The sequence below is a fragment of the Pleurodeles waltl genome, chromosome 6 (assembly GCF_031143425.1).
Source record: "Pleurodeles waltl isolate 20211129_DDA chromosome 6, aPleWal1.hap1.20221129, whole genome shotgun sequence".
NCBI classification, from domain to species: domain Eukaryota; kingdom Metazoa; phylum Chordata; class Amphibia; order Caudata; family Salamandridae; genus Pleurodeles; species Pleurodeles waltl.
In genome coordinates, this window is record NC_090445.1 from 543,248,827 (window position 1) to 543,269,092 (window position 20,266).

Sequence of the window (20,266 nt, forward strand, 5' to 3'; positions counted from 1 at the left end):
GACAGAGTCATTGGCAGGCCGGTAGCAGGGCAGCATACAGAAAAGCAATCTAGATGAGTCCTTTGTGCAGTCCAGGCGTCCCTCTAGCAGAGGTTTGGTCCCAGTTCCAAATGTGCTCTCTCCAAATCCAGGGGCTACAGCCTCTCTACTTATATTCAGAAATGCCTTTGTTGAGGGGGTAACTTCAAAAGAGCCCTTTCAATTGAAGCACAACACTCTTTCAACCCAGCCCTGTCTCCAGACATCAGTGTGGGATAATCAGTCTATTGTGTGAGGGTAGGGCACAGCCTATTCACATGTAAGGTGTGAACACAGCACCCTGGCCATAAGGCTATCTAGGGCCTACCCTAGGGGTGACCTAGGTGTGGTAAAAAAAAAAAGGACGCTTGACCTGCCAAGTCAGGGTGGCAGTAAAACTGCTAATGCAGGCTCTGCAGTGGCAGTTGTTTCCAGTCCAAGTAGTACCTGGCTTGGCAGTTCGGGCTGGACTGTCCATGGGGAACAGGGTCAAGACTGATTTCCATATGGCTGGGTCCAAACCGGGGTGGTGTGGTGGGCAAGAAAATGATGGATTAAACCCAGATCTTTGTGACTCGGGGTGAATGTTGTTTAGCATTCCATCCTTTATTTGTTCTTTTTGCTTTTGTCGCCCTACGTGGGAAGGGTATGCCCAGACGTGGGTCCCATGCTCACTACACCACTGGAATCAAGTTAGCCTGGCTGATGAAGGGTGATATCCTGACACCAGTCCCAGGATGCTTGTTTCCGGTCTAGCGAGGACTTGGCTTGGCAGTTCGGGCTGGATTGTTCCCACGGGGAACAGGGTCAAGACTGATTTGCATATGGGTGGGCCAAACTGGGGTGGCGTGGTGGACAAAAAATGATGGATTGAACCCAGATCTTTGTGACAGGGGTGAATGTTTGCATTGTTAAGCATTCCGTCCATCATTTATTCTTTTTGCTTGTGTAGCCCTAAGTGGGAAAGATATGCCCGGATGTGGGTCCCATGCTCACTGTGCCACTGGAATCAAGCTAGCCTGGCTGATAAAGGGTGATAACCTGAAACCGGTCCCAGGATGCTTGTTTCTGGTACAGCGAGGACCTGGCTTGGCAGTTAGGGCTGGACAGTTCCCATGGGTAAGAGGGTCAAGACTGATTTGCATATGTCTGTGTCCAAATTAGGATGGTGTGGTAGGCATAAAAACGATGGGTTAAACCCAAATCTTTGTGACTGGGGGTGAATGTTTGCATTGTTCAGCATTCTGTACATCATTTGTTCTTTTTGCTTCTGCAGTGGCAGGCCTGAGACCAATTTGAAAAGCTACTCCTGTGGGTGGCGCATTGTGCGCTGCAGGCCCACTAGTAGAATTTAATGTGTATAGGTTACACCACTTTACAAGGGACTTACAGGTAAATTAAGTAAGCCAAACAGGTGTAAGCCATTCATATCGTGTTTTAGGGGAGAGAGCGCATGCACTTTAGCACTGATTAGCAGTGGTAAACTGCACAAAGGGCCACTTCCAACAGGGGTGATGAAAGAAAATGTTTATTTCTGGATCTCCAAATTTACCATTGACAGCACATGTGATATTGGTACATACACTCTAGAGAATGGAAATCAATCTTCAAGCCAACACCGCCTGCTCCCATACATTTCCAACTCATGTGATGCTGATAGCAGTGTTTTCTTTTAAGCACTCAACAGGCACCCTAGATTGAATGTCCCTGTTGTACAAAGCAAGTTGTTACGATTGTTCTAGTTATCCTAAGAATTATTCAATAGCGAATAGACATGCTATCTGATGTGCAAGCTACTCTAACTCTTCATTATGGTTCCTACTATCATTTTATATTGTCCCTTGTGCCTGAGGTTGCCTCCTGCACAGTCATTGCACCCAGATTACCCTTTGTATCAGGACACATGTAGTTCCATGAATGTTAGCATCATCTCAGTGCAAGGTACTTTGGTTCATTGTCTGTTAGTATTGAATATGGCTACTCATAACAGTTTCCCGGCTGTTATCAGAATATATGACACTCAGCTATTAAGTATTTCATGTCACAGTTTTAGGCAAAAATGTAAACATATTTTCTCCTACTAATTCAGGATCAGAATAATGCACCTGTGGGATATTTTGCGATGGGGCCTCCTGGTTGTTTTGGTGGTGTCCTTGATGGCCATCCAGTGGTATGCTCACTGCATCAGACACATGGTGAGTTTGCTTCATTCTTTGTAGATTAAATTGTCTCCCTACTACCATTGCCGATATCTAATGGACTTGCTTTTATGACAGGATCTGCTGAGATGCGCACAGATAGTCATAGATATATCCAGACAGAGCAATAAACAAATTAATGTGAAACGCATACTCTACACTGCTTCATTTCATTGCATGCCTAAATGAAGCATCTAGGACAAGATAAGAAGCACATTCTGGCCAAACTAGAGCACCAAACACTTCCCACTTAGGCTCCCTGCTAATTTTTCACTCCTACAACCAAGCACTCTTTCATGTAGTGGCATACTTGAAGAATGCTAACATGTATTGGTGCCTCGTCAGTGGTATGAAGTGCTGTACAAATCAGTCATGGCTCGCTGTGCGGTAAAGGGGCAGGGCGGTGTGTGGCAGGGGAACAATACAAAGGAAAACTAATTTTTTTTAAAACTTACCGGACTCCCCTTCTCCACGCTTCCCTTCTGAATACACTTGCAGACACAGGGTCCCAGCCTGCCCTGTGACCAATCCTAACGCTGCTCTCATGCTGCTGGAAACATGAAAGCAGCGTCAGGATTGACCGGAGCACCCTGGCTTTGCGCTCCCAGGCATACTGAGAGCCTGGGCCTGCTGTCTCCAACCCGGCAACACAGTGCCGGGTTGGAGAGAGCTCAATGGGCATGCGTGTTGGTCCAGCCTGAGACGGACGGTCAATTACCCATGAGCAATGAGGGGAGTGCACAGCACTCCCCTTCCTATACTTCCCCTCCCTCCCTGTCATCCTCCATGGCCCTACCCTTTGAAAATAAAACGATAATAAACATTATTTATTATCGTTTTATTTTTAAAGGTTTGCAGCTGCTGCTACTGGCCGGTGGCAGGAGCCTCCACTAGTACACATGCATTTGCAGTACAAAACAGTTCATTGTAGTAGTGCTGGGGGGGCAACCAATTAGGCTTATGCCATGAGTCAGAATGAATGCTCTGCATACATTGTAGATAGTTCAGAAAGCAAATACGAAGGACAGGCTCATATTAAGATTATCTGATTGTTCCATAATGTACACCATCAAGAGGTGCTCAAATAATTTCAAGTGTGTAGGAAACATTAAGTACATTCACTGTAGTATCATAGGAGCAGCCAAGGACATACAATGAAAATTTGTTTTTAGCCACAAAGTAGAACACTTCCGGGCTTTGATTTCAGTTGGTCTAGTTATGTAAACAACTAACTTAATTTGTGACTGCGCCACTTCCAAAGTGGAAAGAAAGTGGAGCTTAGTGCAGCAGTCACTTCAATGTTGACAGAATGTGTGCAACAGAAGGTTCAAAGCATGGGGAAACACACTTTAAGAAAGAACAATAAAAAGGTTAGATTAGAGAATTCCAAAATTTCCCAATACTATGTATGTGTAATATGTGCACTGTGCACAGTAGGCACATGTAGGGTTACAAAAGTGGGTATATATCACCATTGCTATAGAATACCATGCATATACTTACAACCCTATTCCTGTTCTCAGAAACACCTGGAGTTGCCGACAGGCTATTTTCATCATCACTCACCTGCCTGCATGGATCCCTGGTGCCTCTGTATAGATTTCTGCCTACTAGGAGTCCCTCTTCAGACTGCAGGCTGAAGGGACCATAGACCATGCTGAGAGCCTGAGCTAGTGCTCCCAGAGTACCATCAGAACTGACAATGGAAGATAGGCTACTTGACACACGTACCTTGCTCAGTCTGCAGATGTCATCATACTAGGTCAGAGGCCTCCTTTTGTAATAAAGGCTTACATTGTCTGATCTTAGGTATAACCTGAACTGCCAATGGATCAAATCACTCTGCCATTTCTACTCACTGCTTGTAGGCTTTCCTACCAACTTGGTGTACTTTCCATCCTCCAGAGAGTACGTCTTCAGATGGCAGACTTGTGGAACCACAGACTGTCCTGGGAGCCTGGACTACTGCTCCCAGCACACCATCGAACTCAGGCAGGAGCATAGGTCACCTGACCACCATCACATGCCTTTGTGTGGAGATGTCATCACGTAGGGTGTAATGTATTTAACCCACTTAGTCCAGCTTTGGCCACGCCGCAAATGGTGGCAGCTGAGGACATTGGGCTGTTGGCAGCCATTTGCTGCAGTTTGCTTCTTGAGCTTGTGGCTGCCCTCCTTGTCTGCTCTCTTTCTAATATGCATTGTGCTGAACATATGCTAGTTTTACATGGCCAGCATCCCATTGCTAACTTCACTCAGCACTACCTACAGGCTTTAGGTATTTTTTCTTCTCTCCATCTGTCTGACCCTATGACACCCATTTCTAACTCTGGAGGCTTCCTCTTGTTTATAAGACCAGATACAAATACACAGCCCGATAACCCAAGTTACACTGAATATGCTGCACTTGACATCTGCCTTCCTAAGAAATGACCATTACAGAAAGATCCTACTCCACTAACCCAGTTGAAATGGGTGACTTCTAACTTGCCTCTCTGCTCATTGTTCACCGTTGACCAGTGGTGAACCAACCCTGAGTACTTAAAGGGGCCCCCTTTGAACTTATTCAGGAGCTCTCAAGCCAGGGTACAGTGCTGAGGGCACCCCTCCGCTGCATTGGATACAGGGGCCTTTGATACTTCACTTCCATTGGCGCTCCTGTAGAAATCTCTTTCAGATGTTTTAAACATTCTGCACTACTCTACTCACCACAAACCTCAGGGTTGTAAAGCATAGATAGATTCAGTATTAGCTCCACACTCGGAATAGGAACAGTTCCTCAGTGGTTCACTGCAATAATATTCAATTGCTGGATGTGCCTCGCAGATGCTTCTGGTTGTGGGTGTATGAGATTTGACAATAGAAATGTGAAACTTCGTTTTTGCTTCCATGATCTCCTTCTCACATCTTGGTGACAAGCGGAACCAACCTTCACTCTAAGATGTACAGCTACCAACCTTCAATTTTCTTGTCTCTCCGACCCTCTGGGAACTCTTGTGGTGTTTCTCCAGAGCCTGCTGGAAGGTGTGTGGTACGTCTCACGGGCCATTCATCTGGGATGGACCCTGCTGTGAGTAATTTGAAAATCTGACTATCCTGGTTGATTGCACCCTCTCCCCAAGATACAAGAGTTGCTTACCAAGTTGGGGGAGGGGGAAAATTATTTTCCATCAAAGTCTTGTGCTCGGCATATCATCAGATACCGCTTGTAGTGGAGTCACAAGAACTTGCCACTTTCATCACCATATTTGAAGTATTTAAGTACCTCAAATTGCCCTCTGTCCTAGCTTCCACAGCTAGCGCCTTCCAAAAACTCTTGAAAAGTCTCTTGGAGGATATCCCAAGGGTCCAAGCTGGCCAGGGTGACATATTGGTTTTCGCTAGTGATTGGGAAGCAAACAACACAACCCCGTACAAGGTGTTGTCTGTTTTACCAAAAGGCAGGCATGATGATAAGGAAAGACAAATGCAATTTTGGCACACAACAACTTGAGCATTTAGGCCACATGATCTCACCAGAGGGCATCAAACCCAAGTTTTCCTTGATCAGGGCCATTCGTGAGGCAGTTCCTTCCAAAGACAGAGATGCTCTGTGGTTGTTTTTAGGCTTAGACGACTATTACGCCCATTTTTTGCAAGGGTACGCACAAATTGTGGAACAACTACGAGCCCTATTAAGGAAAGGTATGAAGTTTACATGGATGAGTGAACTCTTCCAGACTTTTAACAGATAAACATTTGATTGTGGGGTGCCTCTGCGTTACATCAATTTCAGGAAACTTGTAAGTATTTCATGTCTGTTGATGCAAGCCTAACTGGGTTGGGAGCGATCCTGGGCAGTAGGTGACAGGCAAGGAACACACCATAGCCTCGCATCCAGGATGCTGAGAACAGCAGAAACACATTTGGCACAATAGACTGTGAGGCTCTTGCCTGCTTGTGGGAACCTACATTTGGGATAAGAGTTCGAGGTTTTTACTGAATACACAAACCCCTAATGCACATGGTAGGTGGAAGTGGTGTAGGAAAATCCTCTGCAAGACTGGTTCATTTGGTTTAAAAACTGCAAAAGTACCATTTCAGCATCAAATATTTACCAGGAGGAAAAAACTTCAGGGTGAATTGCCTATCAGATATGCCCTTGAGTGATGAGCATGAGCTTTATGCACTAGAGGATGCTGAATGTGTAGTGACGGTATTAGATGATGCTGGGGAGTGTGCTCATATCACCGAACAAGCATTGCTGGAAGTTTAGACAAAGGACTCTAAGCTTGGTCAGGCTAAGGAGTTTATCACAAGAGGTTGGCCTGAAGGCAGAAAATTGTCTGGTGTATTAAAAAGTTTCAGGTGGCCACTGAATTGTCGGTGGTTAATGACATGATTATGCATCACGATTTGTTCATTCCACCAGAAAGTTTAAGAAAGAAGATGATAAAGGCTGGGCACCATGGGCACTTGAGGTCACTAAGATGTACAAACTTCTCAAACTATATTATTGGTGGCCTTCCTTAGAGTCACAAGTCAAATCCTTGATTGATATGTGTGCTAAGTGTCTTCTATCCAATAAGAAGTGTAAAATGATGGGTACACACCTCCATCCTGTTCCGTTCTTAGAAAGACCGTGGGATAAAATTGGGATGGATTTCTCTGTGCAGTATGAGGTCCTACTTAACAACATTCGGTATTTGATTTTACTGATAGATTATGACTCAAAGTGGTTTTTGATGCCTCTAGTACTGGGTATACCATTACATTTTTGGAACAAGGGTTTGCAGCTGAAGGTTCACCCAGAACAATTGTTACAGATAATGAAATACACTTCTTGTCCCACAAATGTGCATGAGACCATCATTGGTCTTAATGATGTATGGCATCTTAAAATTGCTTTATATTCCCAATCCTCAAACATTTTAGTTGAGATGGTGAATAGAATAGTGAAAGAAAGATTTCAGACATCACTTTTATCAGGACAATATGGGCAAACGTTTGTTAATACTAAGATCTGGAATTACAACATTAAACCACACAGTACCACTGGTGTTCCTCCTTTTACACTACTGAGAGGGAGAAAGGTACACACAAGTTTGTGTCCTGAATTGTTGCAGTGCAGGAGCACATGAAAGATGTTGGGCTTGAAAATGTCTCAGTGGATTCTATGTGTTGCAAAAGCTGGGTGGCATGAAGGAAAGATCTGATGCTGGTCAGAGTTCCAAAAACATGGAACTCCAAGTTGGTGACTGGGTGTTAATAAGAAATCCCAGGAGAGTGCTAAAGGGGTTTTGTGAGTTCAGGCCATAAGAGTGAGCAAAGGGTAAGCTCTTCTTAGTGATAAGGACTGGAGGAACAAGAGAAGTCTAATGCGTCTTTCTAATGTACAGATAGCCTCCTTGAGAGGACTTTCCAAGGAAGAAGTGGACCAATGCGATTGGTCTAACTGGTTGCAGGACTCACAATAGGGGCCTTCTTCTTCTCTAGATGAGCTGCCCAAAGATTGACAAATCACATCCTGTAGATGTTATTGAGCAGGATGCCATTAGCACCACGGTTACAAGGGAAAGGCATCTCTGTCATCCTGCTAAGAAAGGATATAGCGTCTTCTTCCATGCCACTCAGTCAGTGGCATCTCCATAGCACCAAAATATTTGGTATTTTTGTCTTCTTTTGCTTTAGTCTCCTTATCTTTAAACTAGTGGGAAAGTAATCGCAATTCAGTTGAAGTTTTGCACTTTGAAGTAATTATTGCGCTATGATGTAGGTGGTGTTTTATTTCTACAACATTTATTATTGTTATTGTTAGATATGGGGTCTTTGGTTGGCAGTCAGGATACCCCCTGTCCAAGCAAGGACTCTCACTCTTGTCAGAGTAAAGGAGAATCACCTTCAGTTAACCCCCGCTCACCCCCTTGGTAGCTTTGCACGAGCAGGCAGGCTTAACTTCAGAAGCAATGTGTAAACCATTGTACCAACACACGCAGTAACACAGTGAAAACACTACAGAATGACACAACACAGGTTTAGCAAAATAGGTAATATTTATCAAAACAAACAAGACCAAAACAATAAAAATCCAACATACACAAGTCAAGATATGAATTTTAAAAAGAATAAGGCCATCATTACAACCCTGGCGGTCGGTGATAAAGGGGCGGTAACACCACCAATAGGCCGGCTGTAAAAAAAATTGAATTATGACCACAGCGGAAACTGCCAACACATACAGCCACCTTAACACACCCACCGCCACGGCGGTAGCAACAAACACTGTGGCGGTAACTGCCAACAGCCAGGCGGAAGACAATGTACTGCCCCCAGCATTACAACAGGCCTATCCACCAGGTTTTTCGGGGTGGTACCAACGCCATCAAAAGCACGGAGGAAACAGTACTCTGAAGGGAAATGACTCACCTCTCGACACTCAAGGAAGAACCACGATGCCATGGAGCCTGAGCTGCACTTTTTTCCAATGCTGGTGCACCTTCTCATACACCAGGAACACAAATGCCAGCGAAGATGATCATGGTGAATACTGCACCTAGCACACAAGGGAGGGGAGAGGAAAAACAGAGTGACACACACACGAAACACGCAAAATACCCCCACCCCAACACCATACACACAACATCACATATACTCCCCGTAACCCTCAGGAATAACGCAAGGACAAAAGGAATGGAGTAAAATGAGTGTAATAGTACAGTGTTAGATATATACATCCTTAAACAATAAACAGTATGTACAATATATACAAAAGGAGGAACAATGCCCACTCCAAAATGTCCGTGGCCCACTGGGCCATAACACATCGGCCAAGGCCACACTTGACTCCTGCCACAATACAGAGAAAACACTGCAGGGGCATTAGGTCAAAAAAACACAGGCACCTCAGGGGGACGGGGAATGCGGGGGCACCTCAGCCGGAAGATGGTACAACGCCACTGGCCTGGAGGGGGCTCCATGCCCACTGCTTGGTCCTGGGGAATTCAAAGCCACAGTCTCTCAAGTGGGTGCTTTGCCCACTGCTTGGTCCTGGGCAGTGCAAAGCCACAGTCTTTCTAGTGGGTGGTTTGCCCACTGCTTGGTCCTGGGAAGTGCAAAGCCACAGTCTCTCTAGTGGGTGGTTTTCCCATTGCTTGGTCCTGGGGAGTGCAAAGCCACAGTCTCTCTAGTGGGTGGTTTGCCCACTGCTTGGTCCTGGGGAGTGCAAAGCCACAGTTTCTCTAGTGGATTCCTTCTTACACTGGTTCTGGAGGGGGGCCTTGTGTCCAGTGTGCTTCATCCTGGCAAGGATGGGGTGAGTGGATGCCTTCTTCCACTGGTTCTGGAGGGGGCCTTGTGCCCAATGTGCTTCATCCTGGCAAGGAGGGGCTGAGTAGATGCCTTCTTCCACTGGTTCTGGAGGGGGCCTTGTGCCCAGTGTGCTTCATCCTGGCAAGGAGGGGCTGAGTGGATGCCTTCTTCCACTGGTTCTGGAGGGGATCTTGTGCCCAGTGTGCTTCATCCTGGCAAGGAGGGGCTGAGTGGATACCTTCGTCCACTGGTGCTGGAGGGGGCCTTGTGCCCAGTGTGCATCATCCTGGCTAAGAGGGGCTGAGTGGATACTTCTTCCACTGGTTCTGGAGGGGGCCTTGTGCCCAGTGTGTTTCATCCTGGAAAGGAGGGGCTGAGTGGATGTCTTCTTCCACTGGTTCTGGAGGGGGCCTTGTGCCCAGTGTGCTTCATCCTGGCAAGGAGGGGCTGAAGGGATAGATTCTTCCATTGGTGCTGAAGGGGGCCTTGTGCCCAGTGTGCTACATCCTGGATGGGGCAAGGTCACAGTCTCTCACCGGTGTGTCACACCGACAGGTGTTGCAGGGGCCAGAATGCACTGCATCCCATGTAGTCACCACTACACACTGCTTGCCGGCGGTGATGGATGCTCAGTGGATGGCAGTTGCACTGCAGGTGGCAGTGCAGTCAGTGGTGGTGGTAGCCTCCAGCCCTTCACCTGCAGCCTTGGATGGCTGCCCACTGGGGCTGCTGCTGCTGGCAGCTGTGCAGGTGACAGTGCTGTCCACGGTGCAGGTGGTGGTGCTGGCTACCGTCCAGGTGGCGGTGCTGTCAGTGGTGGTGGTAGCCTCCAGGCCTTCACCTGCAGCCTCGGACGGCTGCCCACTGGGGCTGCTGCTGCTGGCAGTGGTGCTGCTGGCGGCAGAGCAGGTGGCGGTGCTGCCCGCGATGCAGGTGGTGGTGTTGTCAGTGGTGGTGGTAGCCTCCAGGCCTTCACCTGCATCCTCGGACAGCTGCCCACTGGGGCTGCTGATGCTGGCAGATAGTGCTGCCGGTGGCGGTGCAGGTGGCGGTGCTGGCCGCGGTGCATGTGGCGGTGCTGTCAGTGGTGGTGGTAGCCTCCAGGCCTTCACCTGCAGCCTTGGATGGCTGAAGTGCCATGGCAGGTGTTGTGTGCCCCTTCCTGCCCTTGGCAGATGGTGGTGCCTCCTTGCTTCTGCCAGCTGGTGTCTTTTTCTTGCCCTTGCTGGCTAGTGGTGCCTCCTTCCCCTTGCTGGCTGGGGTCCCCTTCTTGCGCTTGCTAGGTGGCAGACCCTTCTTGGCCTTGACAGGTGGTGCTGGCACACTGGCTGGGCTGATGGGTGCCTCCTTGGAGCCTCTCACACCTGCGGTTGCTGCCGAAACCACAGTGGCTGTGGACTGGGTGGCTGAGGTGATGGGCTGGGTCTGGCCACCCTGGCCTGAGGTGAAGGACGGGGGGGTTAGGGAATAGGTCAATGTTGGCGAGGAAAACATCTAAGGGACACTGGGGCGGGAAGAGGGTGAAGGTTTGGGTGTGGAGAAGAGGGAGTGGTTGTAGGTGGTGTCAGTCTGCTGTGTTTGGCTGCAGGTGCATGGGCTGGATGCTGTTGTGAGGTGGATGGCTGTTGGGTGTCTGAGTGCTTGCGTTTGTGTACTTTGGGAGGAAGAGGCACAGACACAGTGGGAGAGGACACAGGGGACGTGTGCATGGATGTGGGGGTGGTGGCTGCCAGTGAGGGGCGTGTAGTGATAGGCATGCTGGTGATGGAGGTAGTGGATGAGGATGTAGTGCATGCAGGTGTGAGTGGAGACACTACTGGGAGGGAGGTGGATGAGGAGGAGGAGGGGGACACAGTGGAGGCAGTGGATGTTGGTGTGTCTGCATGTGGATGGCGCTTGTGTGAGTGCCTTTGAGATGAAGTGTGGTGCTTGTATTTGCCTGAGCCACTTCTGTGTATTGATCTGGGTGATTGCTGGTCTGAAAGTGTGCTTAGGAGAGGCTGGGGTTGAGGGGATTGGGACTGGGTAGAGGAAGTTGGAGAGGGAGGCTGGAGACGGGGACAATGGCTGGCATCAGTGAGGTGGCCAGAGCCTGGAATGCTCTCTTTTGGGCCACCACGCCAGAGTGAATGCCGTCCAGGTATGCATTTGTTTGTTGCAAATGCCCTGCTAAACCCTGGTTGACATTCAGTATGGTTGACTGCCCAACAGTGAGGGATCTCAGGAGGTCAAAAGCCTCCTCACTGAGGGCAGCAGGGCTGACTGGGACAGGGCCTTAGGTGCCTGGGGTGAAGGAGATGCCCACCCTCCTGGGTGAGTGGGCACGGGAAATACGCTGAAGGGCTGCTGGTACGGGGGCGGCAGCTGTACCTGTAGTTGGGGTGGGCACAGAGGTGTCCACCACTGCCACGGAGCTTCCATCAGAGGAGGTGTCGCTGTCAGTACTGTCCCCTCCTGTCTCTGTCGTGGTGCTCCCCTCGCCCTCCATCCCACTGGTGCCCTCACCATCGGTGGATTCGGCTTCAAGGCCCATGTGGGATGCAGCTCCCTCCGTCCACGGTGCCTCTGCTCCTCTGCCAGATGATGCTAATGTACACAAGGACAGGGTGACTAAACAAAAAGTGGGGGGGGGAGACAGAGGATACACTTGGTCAATGCCAGCAACAACACTACCGTTGGTGTACACAACTCACAGGGACCAGCCCTATGCACTAGGCCATGCACTACCAGTTACAATGCTAGTCACCAGGCCACGGGGTACAATGCCTAACGCCATTAGCTGCACACCTGAAAGCCACAGGGCCCTGCCCAGTAGTAGATGCCCACTAACATTGTTGGGGTTGGAGTGCATCTGAGCTTGCCCATCATTGAACATACGCTGCCATGTCTGCCATGGCCTACGGGTACACAAGGCCAACATCCCCCACCCAGGTAAGACCTAACGCGCGCAAAGTCATGATTCAGAATCTCTACTCAACCCCTTGTGGCTGCTGTGATGCCTTCAACTGCCCATCTAACTCCGGATAGGCCACCGCCAGGATGCCAAACATCAGGGAGGTCAGGGTACGACGGGCACCCCTTCCTCGTTGGGAGGCCAGCCCCACCTGGGCCTCTGCCATCTTCCTTGCCCAGCGGCGCAGGTCCTCCCACCGTTTGCAGCAGTGGGTGCTCCGCCTCTCAAAGACCCCCAGGGTCCGCACCTCCTTGTCGATGGCACGCCAAATACCCTTTTTCTGATGGGCGCTGACCTGCAAAAAAAAAAGGCAGAGAAGGTATTAGTCATACCGTCAGAACAGTTATACTCATGGTCCACCATATCCCCCCAATTCCCTTACGCACATACATTGACCACCATACATGCAGCACTCTTCCCAGGACCACTCAGACTGCCCGCTACACGAGGCTTACACACACAGCCATCCATACATTCATGCCCCACACATCATGTTCACAGTGTACTCACCTGTTTGTCTGGAGGACCATAGAGTAAATGGTACTGGGGTAGGACCCCATCCATCAGCCTCTCCAACTCCTCCGAAGTAAAGGCAGGGGCCCTTTCCCCGGACACGCGAGCCATTGCTGCTTCCAGACACAGGTTTCAGCAGCACTTGCAGTGTAGGTCCTCTCCTGTTGAAGGTCAGGTAGCAAGTGAGTGAACAGATAGAAAATGGCGGTCATGTCCGTGGTGGTGTGTACCGTCACCGCCGGCGTACATCACCATTGGCTCCTGGAACCCATAAGCCCCAATGATAACCAATGCGGTGTTGCACGGCGGTCATCAACCGCCGACCCCAACGGCGCACAACGCCAGCGGAATTACCTCATTTCCACTTGTCACTCCTCACAGGTCAGGCAGCCGCCATTTCTGGTGGGCACAGGCAATGGCACCTAAATGTGTTACAGTAGACATTGGCACATCAACTGACTTACGAGTTCACATACTGTTTCTGTAAAGCAAAAATTGCATATTAATGTGGAAATATGTTTGAATATGACCTTCTGCTCACCGTTTTTCACCCTAGAGTTCAACCACTGAGGATAAATAGGAGATGGAGACATCCCCCGTGTACAGACCCCTGGTGGACCTGATGATAATGGAGGACAGGCACACTATCCTGACCTACAGACTTGATAGGGCCACAATCCAAGAACTGTGTGCCCAATGGGAGCCAGACCTGATATCAGCTATCCGCCACCCCACAGGTATCCCCCCTCTAGTGCAGGTCCTGTCAGTGCTCCATTTCCTAGCAAGTGGTTCCTTCCAAGCGACAGTGGCCATGGCTTTAGGGATGTCACAGCTTATGTTCTCAAATGTGCTGACCAGAGTGTTGTCTGCCCTGCTGAAACACATGCGCAGCTAAATCGTACTCCCCCAGGTGGAGGGTTTGGCCACAGTGAAGGCTGACTTCTATGCACTGGGACATATCCCCAACATCACTGGTGCTATTGATGGTACACATATTGAATTTGTTCCGCCCCCCCGGAGAGATGAACAAGTGTTCAGAAATAGAAAAAGCTTTCACTCTCTGAAAGTGCAGATGGTGTGTTTGGCGGACAATTATATCTTCCATGTCAATGCAAAGTAGCCTGACTCTGTGCATGATGCCTTTATCTTGGGGAATAGCAGCATCCCATATGTGATGTCTCAACCCCAGAGGCACAGCGTGTGGCTAATAGGTGAGCTCTTGGTCCCCACCCAGTTGATGTAGGTATATGGGTGTGGGTTTGGCCCTAGGGTTGAGTGTGTGGCTAACAGCTATCCCTCGATATTTGCAGGTGACTCTTGTTACCCCAACCTCTCATGGCTACTGACCCCAGTGAGGAATGCCAGGACAAGGACAGAGGAACTTTACAATGAGGCACATGGGTGAACAAGGAGGATCATTGAGCGAACCTTTAGCCTCCTGAGGGCCAGATTCCGGTGCCTCCATCTGACAGGTGGATCTCTGTACTACTCACCCAAGAAGGTGTGCCAGATCATTGTTGAATGTTGCATGTTGCACAACCTGGCCTTGAGACACCAGGTGCCTTTTCTGCAGGAGGATGAGCCTGGGGATGGTTGTGTGGCAGCGGTGGAGCCTGTGGACAGTGATGAAGAGGAGGCAGAGGAAGAGGATGTGGACAACAGAACTACATTAATTCAACAGTACTCCCTGTGACACACAGGTAAGACACTGTAACTTCACCTTCCATTGCAGTTTTGTGTTTGACATTGGACATGGCAGCCTGATTTCCTTATTTGTATGGCCACTTACTGTACCCTTCAGCATCTCCTTTTTCAGATCTCTGTGTCCCACTCTGGCTCCTCATGTGTTTACTGCTGCCCACTACAGGTCATACCTGTGTAAATATTACAGTACATTTGAATTGCAATGTTTACAGTTTGTTAAACTAATCCATATGTCAAACAATTGACAGACTCCATACTTTAATTTGTTCCAAGGGTGTTTATTTAGGTGCTAATAAGAGGAGGGGGTATTGCAATGGGCTGGGTTGCTGATGGAGGAAAGTCCAGGGTAGAGTTCAGTCTATATGTATCACAGGTGCATTGTCCAAGGGGGCATAGGAAGGGGAGAAATTGCAGTTCAAGGTGGACAGGGTGACGGAGTGGGACACAAGGGTGACAATCAGGAGAGTCTTATTTCCTGGCGGGAGTCTTAGCAATGTTCTCTGACTTCTGCCTGTATCAGAGGGACAGTTTGCGAGGTGGTTCTCCTTCTGCAGGGGGTGGGGTGCTGGTGGTCTGTTGTTCCTGTTGCGGGGCCTCCCGTCCACTAGTGTCAGTGGAGGTGGAGGGCTGTTCTTCGGTGTGGCTAGAGTCAGGGACCCGTCGGTATGCCACTGCCTTCCCCATGGTGTTGCCCATGTCTGCCAGCACCCCTGCAATGGTGACCAGGGTGGTGTGGATGTCCCTCAGGTCCTCCCTGATCCCCAGGTACTGTCCCTCCTGCAGCCGCTGGGTCTCCTGAAAATTGGGCAGTATCTGGCCCATGGTCTCCTGGGAATAGTGGTATGCTCCCAGGATGTTAGTGAGTGCCTCGGGGAGAATCGGTTCCCTGAGCCTGTCCTCCCCCTGTCGCACTGCAGTCCTCCCAGCTTCCCTGTTGTCCTGTGCCTCTGTCCCCTGAACCGTGTGCTCACTGCCACTGACCCCAGGTCCCTCATGGTCCTGTGTTTGTGGGGTTGCCTGGGCTCCCTGTAGTGATGGACACACTGCTGATTGACGTGTCCTGGGGACAGAAGGATGGGCTCACTGAGTGGGTGCTGTGGTGGTGTTTCCTGAGGGGGGAGGCTCTGTGGTGGGTTGGGACTGTGCCTGGGTAACCAACTGTCCAGAGGTCCCTGATGGGCCAGGTTGGTCATCGTGATCCAGGTGTTCAGAGCTGCTGTCATCACTGTGGGCCTCTTCTGGGGGGGGGACTGGATGTGGCTGGCACCTCCTCTCCGGTGACGTTGAGTGGGGGTCCTGTGGGGATGTAAATGCAGTGTTATTGTTTCTGTGTGTGTCATCTTGTGCATGGGTATGTTTCCCTCTATGGTTGTTATTAGCAAGGCAGCTTTGGTTTGTGTGAGTTGTGATTTGTTGGCTAAGTGATTGTCACCAGTGCGCATGGTGTGGTGATGGGTGTCCATGCATTGGTGTTGCATGCAGGGCTTGGTATTGGGATGAGTGGGTTGTGATGGTGGGGTATATGTGAGGTGGTGGGGTGATGGGGGTGAGGGTAGGGGTTGTTTCTTGTTTATGGCATGCAGGTAGGGTGGGGGATAAAGTAGTAAAGATTTGACTTACCAGAGTTCAGTCCTCCTGCTGCTCCTGCCAGGCCCTCAGAATGCATGATCGCTAAGACTTGCTCCTCCCATGTAGTTAGTTATGGGGGACGAGGTGAGGGTCCACCGCCAGTCCTCTGTACAGCTATCTGGTGTCTTGCTACCATGGAACAAACCTTCCCCCGTAGGTCGTTCCACCTCTTCCTGATGTCATCCCTTGTTCTTGGGTGCTGTCCCACGGCATTGACCCTGTCCACGACTCTCCGCCATAGCTCCATCTTCCTTGCAATGGATGTGTGCTGCACCTGTGATCCGAATAGCTGTGGCTCTACCCTGATGATTTCCTCCACCATGACCCTTAGCTCCTCCTCTGAGAACCTGGGGTCTTTGTGGTGCCATGGGTGTAGTGTGAGTGGTGTGTGTGTGAGGGTGTGTGGGGTAATGTGTTGAGGTGTGTGCTGTGAGGTGCGTGGATGGAGTATGGGTGATGGTGTTTTGTTGCTCAGATTAAGTGGGTGCTCCTGGCTTGTCTCTCTCTCACTTGGCAAAATCTTTGGGTCGTAAAGGGTTCTGGGTAGTGTGTGTGTTTGATATTGGTCTGGGTGTGTGGGTGTGGTGTGTGTAGTTTGAATTGTCCAATGTGGTGTAGTTTTGTATGTGTGTGTGTATTTTGAGCACGGCAGTCTGTACCGCCAATGGTTTATAGCGGTTGAATGACTGCTGCAGTGATTTGTGGGTCATGATACCGTGGGCGTATTAATGTTGGCATAACAGTGTGGGTTTTGGTACCGTCAGTCTATCACTGACCTTTGGGCTGGCAGACTTATGTGTGTGTCTGTATAGTGCCGGATTTCTATGTGTGGGTCATAATATGGATAGCGGTATACCGCTGTGGTCGCGGTATGTTGTAATGAGGGCCTAAGAGTCTTAAATCCTTAGAAAACAGTGAGAACACTTGTAATGCACAAATGTACCTGAGTAGCGTCAAAATAAAGTGGGCGAGTGTGCGTCAGAAAAGGTCCGGTAAGGTCGGCATGCGTCGTTTCCTCTCTGCCGCAAGAGAGCGATGTATCACTCCCAGACGGGCACCTCGGGTCCGGGCATGCTTTGTGTTTATTTTCCACGCCCAGCGATGTTGCATCGAAAACTGGTCGCACGGGTCAAGAAACCAGGCTGCATGGGGTCTTGCATTGTTAACAGCAGCTGCTGCGGGTGTTGCACATAATTTCTACAGCTGCATTGTGTTGATCTCCCGGAAGCGATGCAGGCAGAGCGATGATTTTAGCTGCAACGTTGTTTATCAGCAGCAGAGCGGGTGGTGCGTCGTAAGTCTCCCCGCTCATAGGTCTTTGCGTGGATTTCTGTCCTTTTCCACCAGCTGCACCTTTCAAGGGCCCAGAGACAGGTTAGGGCACCACTTGGCAGGCAGGACTTTCAGCAGAAAGTCCAGGTGCTTTGTTGTCCCTGAGACATTCAACAGGAGGCAAAATCAGATTCTTCACCAGTGGAAAGTCACACAAAAGTCAGTCTTTGTCCTCTCTCAGTACAGAGGCAGCTACTGCAGGCAAACCCAGCAAAGCAAACGCACAGGGGCAGTACTCCTCCTCCAGCTTCTTAAGCTCTTCTCCTGGGCAGAGGTTCCTCTTGGTTCTAGAAGTAACCTGATTTTCAGGGGTGTTGGGTCCTCTTCTTATGCCCATTTCTGCCTTTGATGTAGGCCTACTTCAAAGAGAAGTCTTTGTTCTTTTCAAGATCCTGCCTTGCCCAGGCCAGGCCCCAGACACACAACAGAGGGTTGGAGACTGCGTTGTGTGAGGGCAGGCACAGTCCTTTCAGGTGTAAGTGACCACTGCTCCCCTCAGCCCAGATGGCCCATCAGGATATGCAGACAACATTCCAGCTCCCTTTGTGCCACTGTCTAGAGAAGAGGTGCAAACAGCCCAACTGTCAAACTGACCCAGATAGGGCATCCGCAAACAGGCAGAGTCACAGAATGGTTTAGCAAGAAAATGCCTACTTTCTAAAAGTGGCATTTTCAAACACACAATCTAAAAAACAACTTTGCTAAAAGAAGTATTTTTAGATTGTGAGTTCGGAGACCCTAAACTTCACATTTCTATCTGCTCCCAAAGGGAATCTGCATTTTAATCACATTTAAAGGAAGCCTCCTTGTTAACCTATGAGAGATATAGGCCTTGCAACAATGAAAACCGAATTTGGCATTTTTTCTCTGTTAGGACATGTAAGACACATAAGTACATGTCCCACCTTTAACATACACTGCACCCTGCCCATGGGGGTACCTGGGGCCTACTTTAGGGGTACATTGCATGTATAGAAAGGGAAGGTTTGGCCTGGCAAGTGAGTACACTTGCCAAATCGAACTGGCAGTTTAAAACTGCACACACAGACACTGCAGTGGCAATTCTGAGCCATGGTTACAGGGTTACTAATGTGGGTGACACAACCAGTGCTGCAGGCCCACTAGTAGGATTTGATTTACAGGGCCTGGGCACTTCTGGTGCACTTTACTAGGACTTACTAGTAAATCAAATATGCCAATCATGGATAAGCCAATGTACACATATAATTTATACAGGGAACACCTACACTTTAGCACTGATCAGCAGTGGTAAAGTATCTATAGCAACCAAAACAGCAAAAACTGAGACCAGCACACAGAATCAACTGGGGAAGTAGAGGCAAAAAGTTAGGGGAGAACATGCCGAGGCTGCCAAGTCTAACAGTTATTTTCATTTTTGTTATTGTTGATATTATTATTATTGTTATTATTTAATAGTCACTCACCATAAGCAAATGTCTCTATATTAAATCTGTTTGGTACGCAATACAATTGTGTAGTTCTCATTATTGTGAAGTGACAGGTACTTGAGCCCAGATGTCAATACCAGCTTTTACAGGTGAGAAGAGTGTGCAAATTAGGTAAACAAATAAGAATGCCCTTAAAATGGGGACAGACCAGTGGGCAACCTTTACACTTCATGTTGTCCGATATATGGTATGATATGTTCAGATATTTGTGATTTCTAGATTACAGCACTTTGCATTCTAATTCCTGGAGTTTTACTTTACTCAATGTAAATTTAGGGCTCCATGTGGGACTACAAACACAGTCTGAGCTAAGAAAGATAGGCCTGGCTTAAAATGTCACTCCGGACATGGGAGAACTTGAGAGCTCTCTGTTTTGTTGTAGTGCCAAAAGTAAATAACCAAAATCAATAGTTCTGGCTTTGATGTGCAACCTCATGTAAACACTGGCGCTCCCAAATGCTGCTTACATGTGCTGCTTGTACAAACACTGTTTGTCATAATAAAGCTTGTGCTTTTGTATTTGCCAGTGCTGAGAAAAGTAGCAAAAAAGGATTGCTTTCTGTATAGAATGTATATATTTATATATTAATAGACCCTTATGCATTCTGATAACAGAACTTCTTGGAAAGGGAATGATAAAGTAAATAGCTAACAGCATAGAGTGAGAGGCGGTACTCCCCTGGGTGGAGCCAACGCCTACTCTGTGTATTTTAAAGACTAGGGCCCTCATTACGAGTGTGGTGGTCTCATGACCGCCACACTTGCGATGGCGGTCGGACCGCCGCAGATAGGGCGGTCCGACCGCCCTATTATGACCGTGGCAGATGAGCCATGGTCTGATTGTCAGCATCGTCAGGCTGCCGCCTGTCGGCAGCCTGGCACGCTCTGCAGACGCAATCCGCCAGGGCAGGAAAGGGGGCATCAGGGGCACCATAGGGGCCCTTGCAATGCCCATTCACTTGGCATGGGCAGTGCAGGGCCCCACATGGACAGCCCTGTTGCGCATTTCACTGCCCGAATTACGGGCAATGAAATGCACGCCACCCAAAGCACCACAACATTGACACTGGTGTCAATGTTGTGGTGAGTTTTCTGCTGGGCCAGCTGGCGGAAACACTGTTTTCGCACACTGGCCCAATGGAAAACTCCAAATAGGGCAGCCA

General features: G+C 49.1%; 1 protein-coding gene across 1 annotated transcript in view; it reads left to right on the top strand.

The window, feature by feature from the left end:
• LOC138299964 (polymeric immunoglobulin receptor-like) overlaps positions 1-20,266 on the top strand; it is a 309,847-nt gene that overhangs the window by 143,706 nt on the left and 145,875 nt on the right. Inside the window, exon 5 of the mRNA XM_069238711.1 lies at positions 2,108-2,213. Coding sequence (XP_069094812.1) covers positions 2,108-2,213 — 106 coding nt within the window. The remainder of the gene's footprint in view (positions 1-2,107; positions 2,214-20,266) is intronic.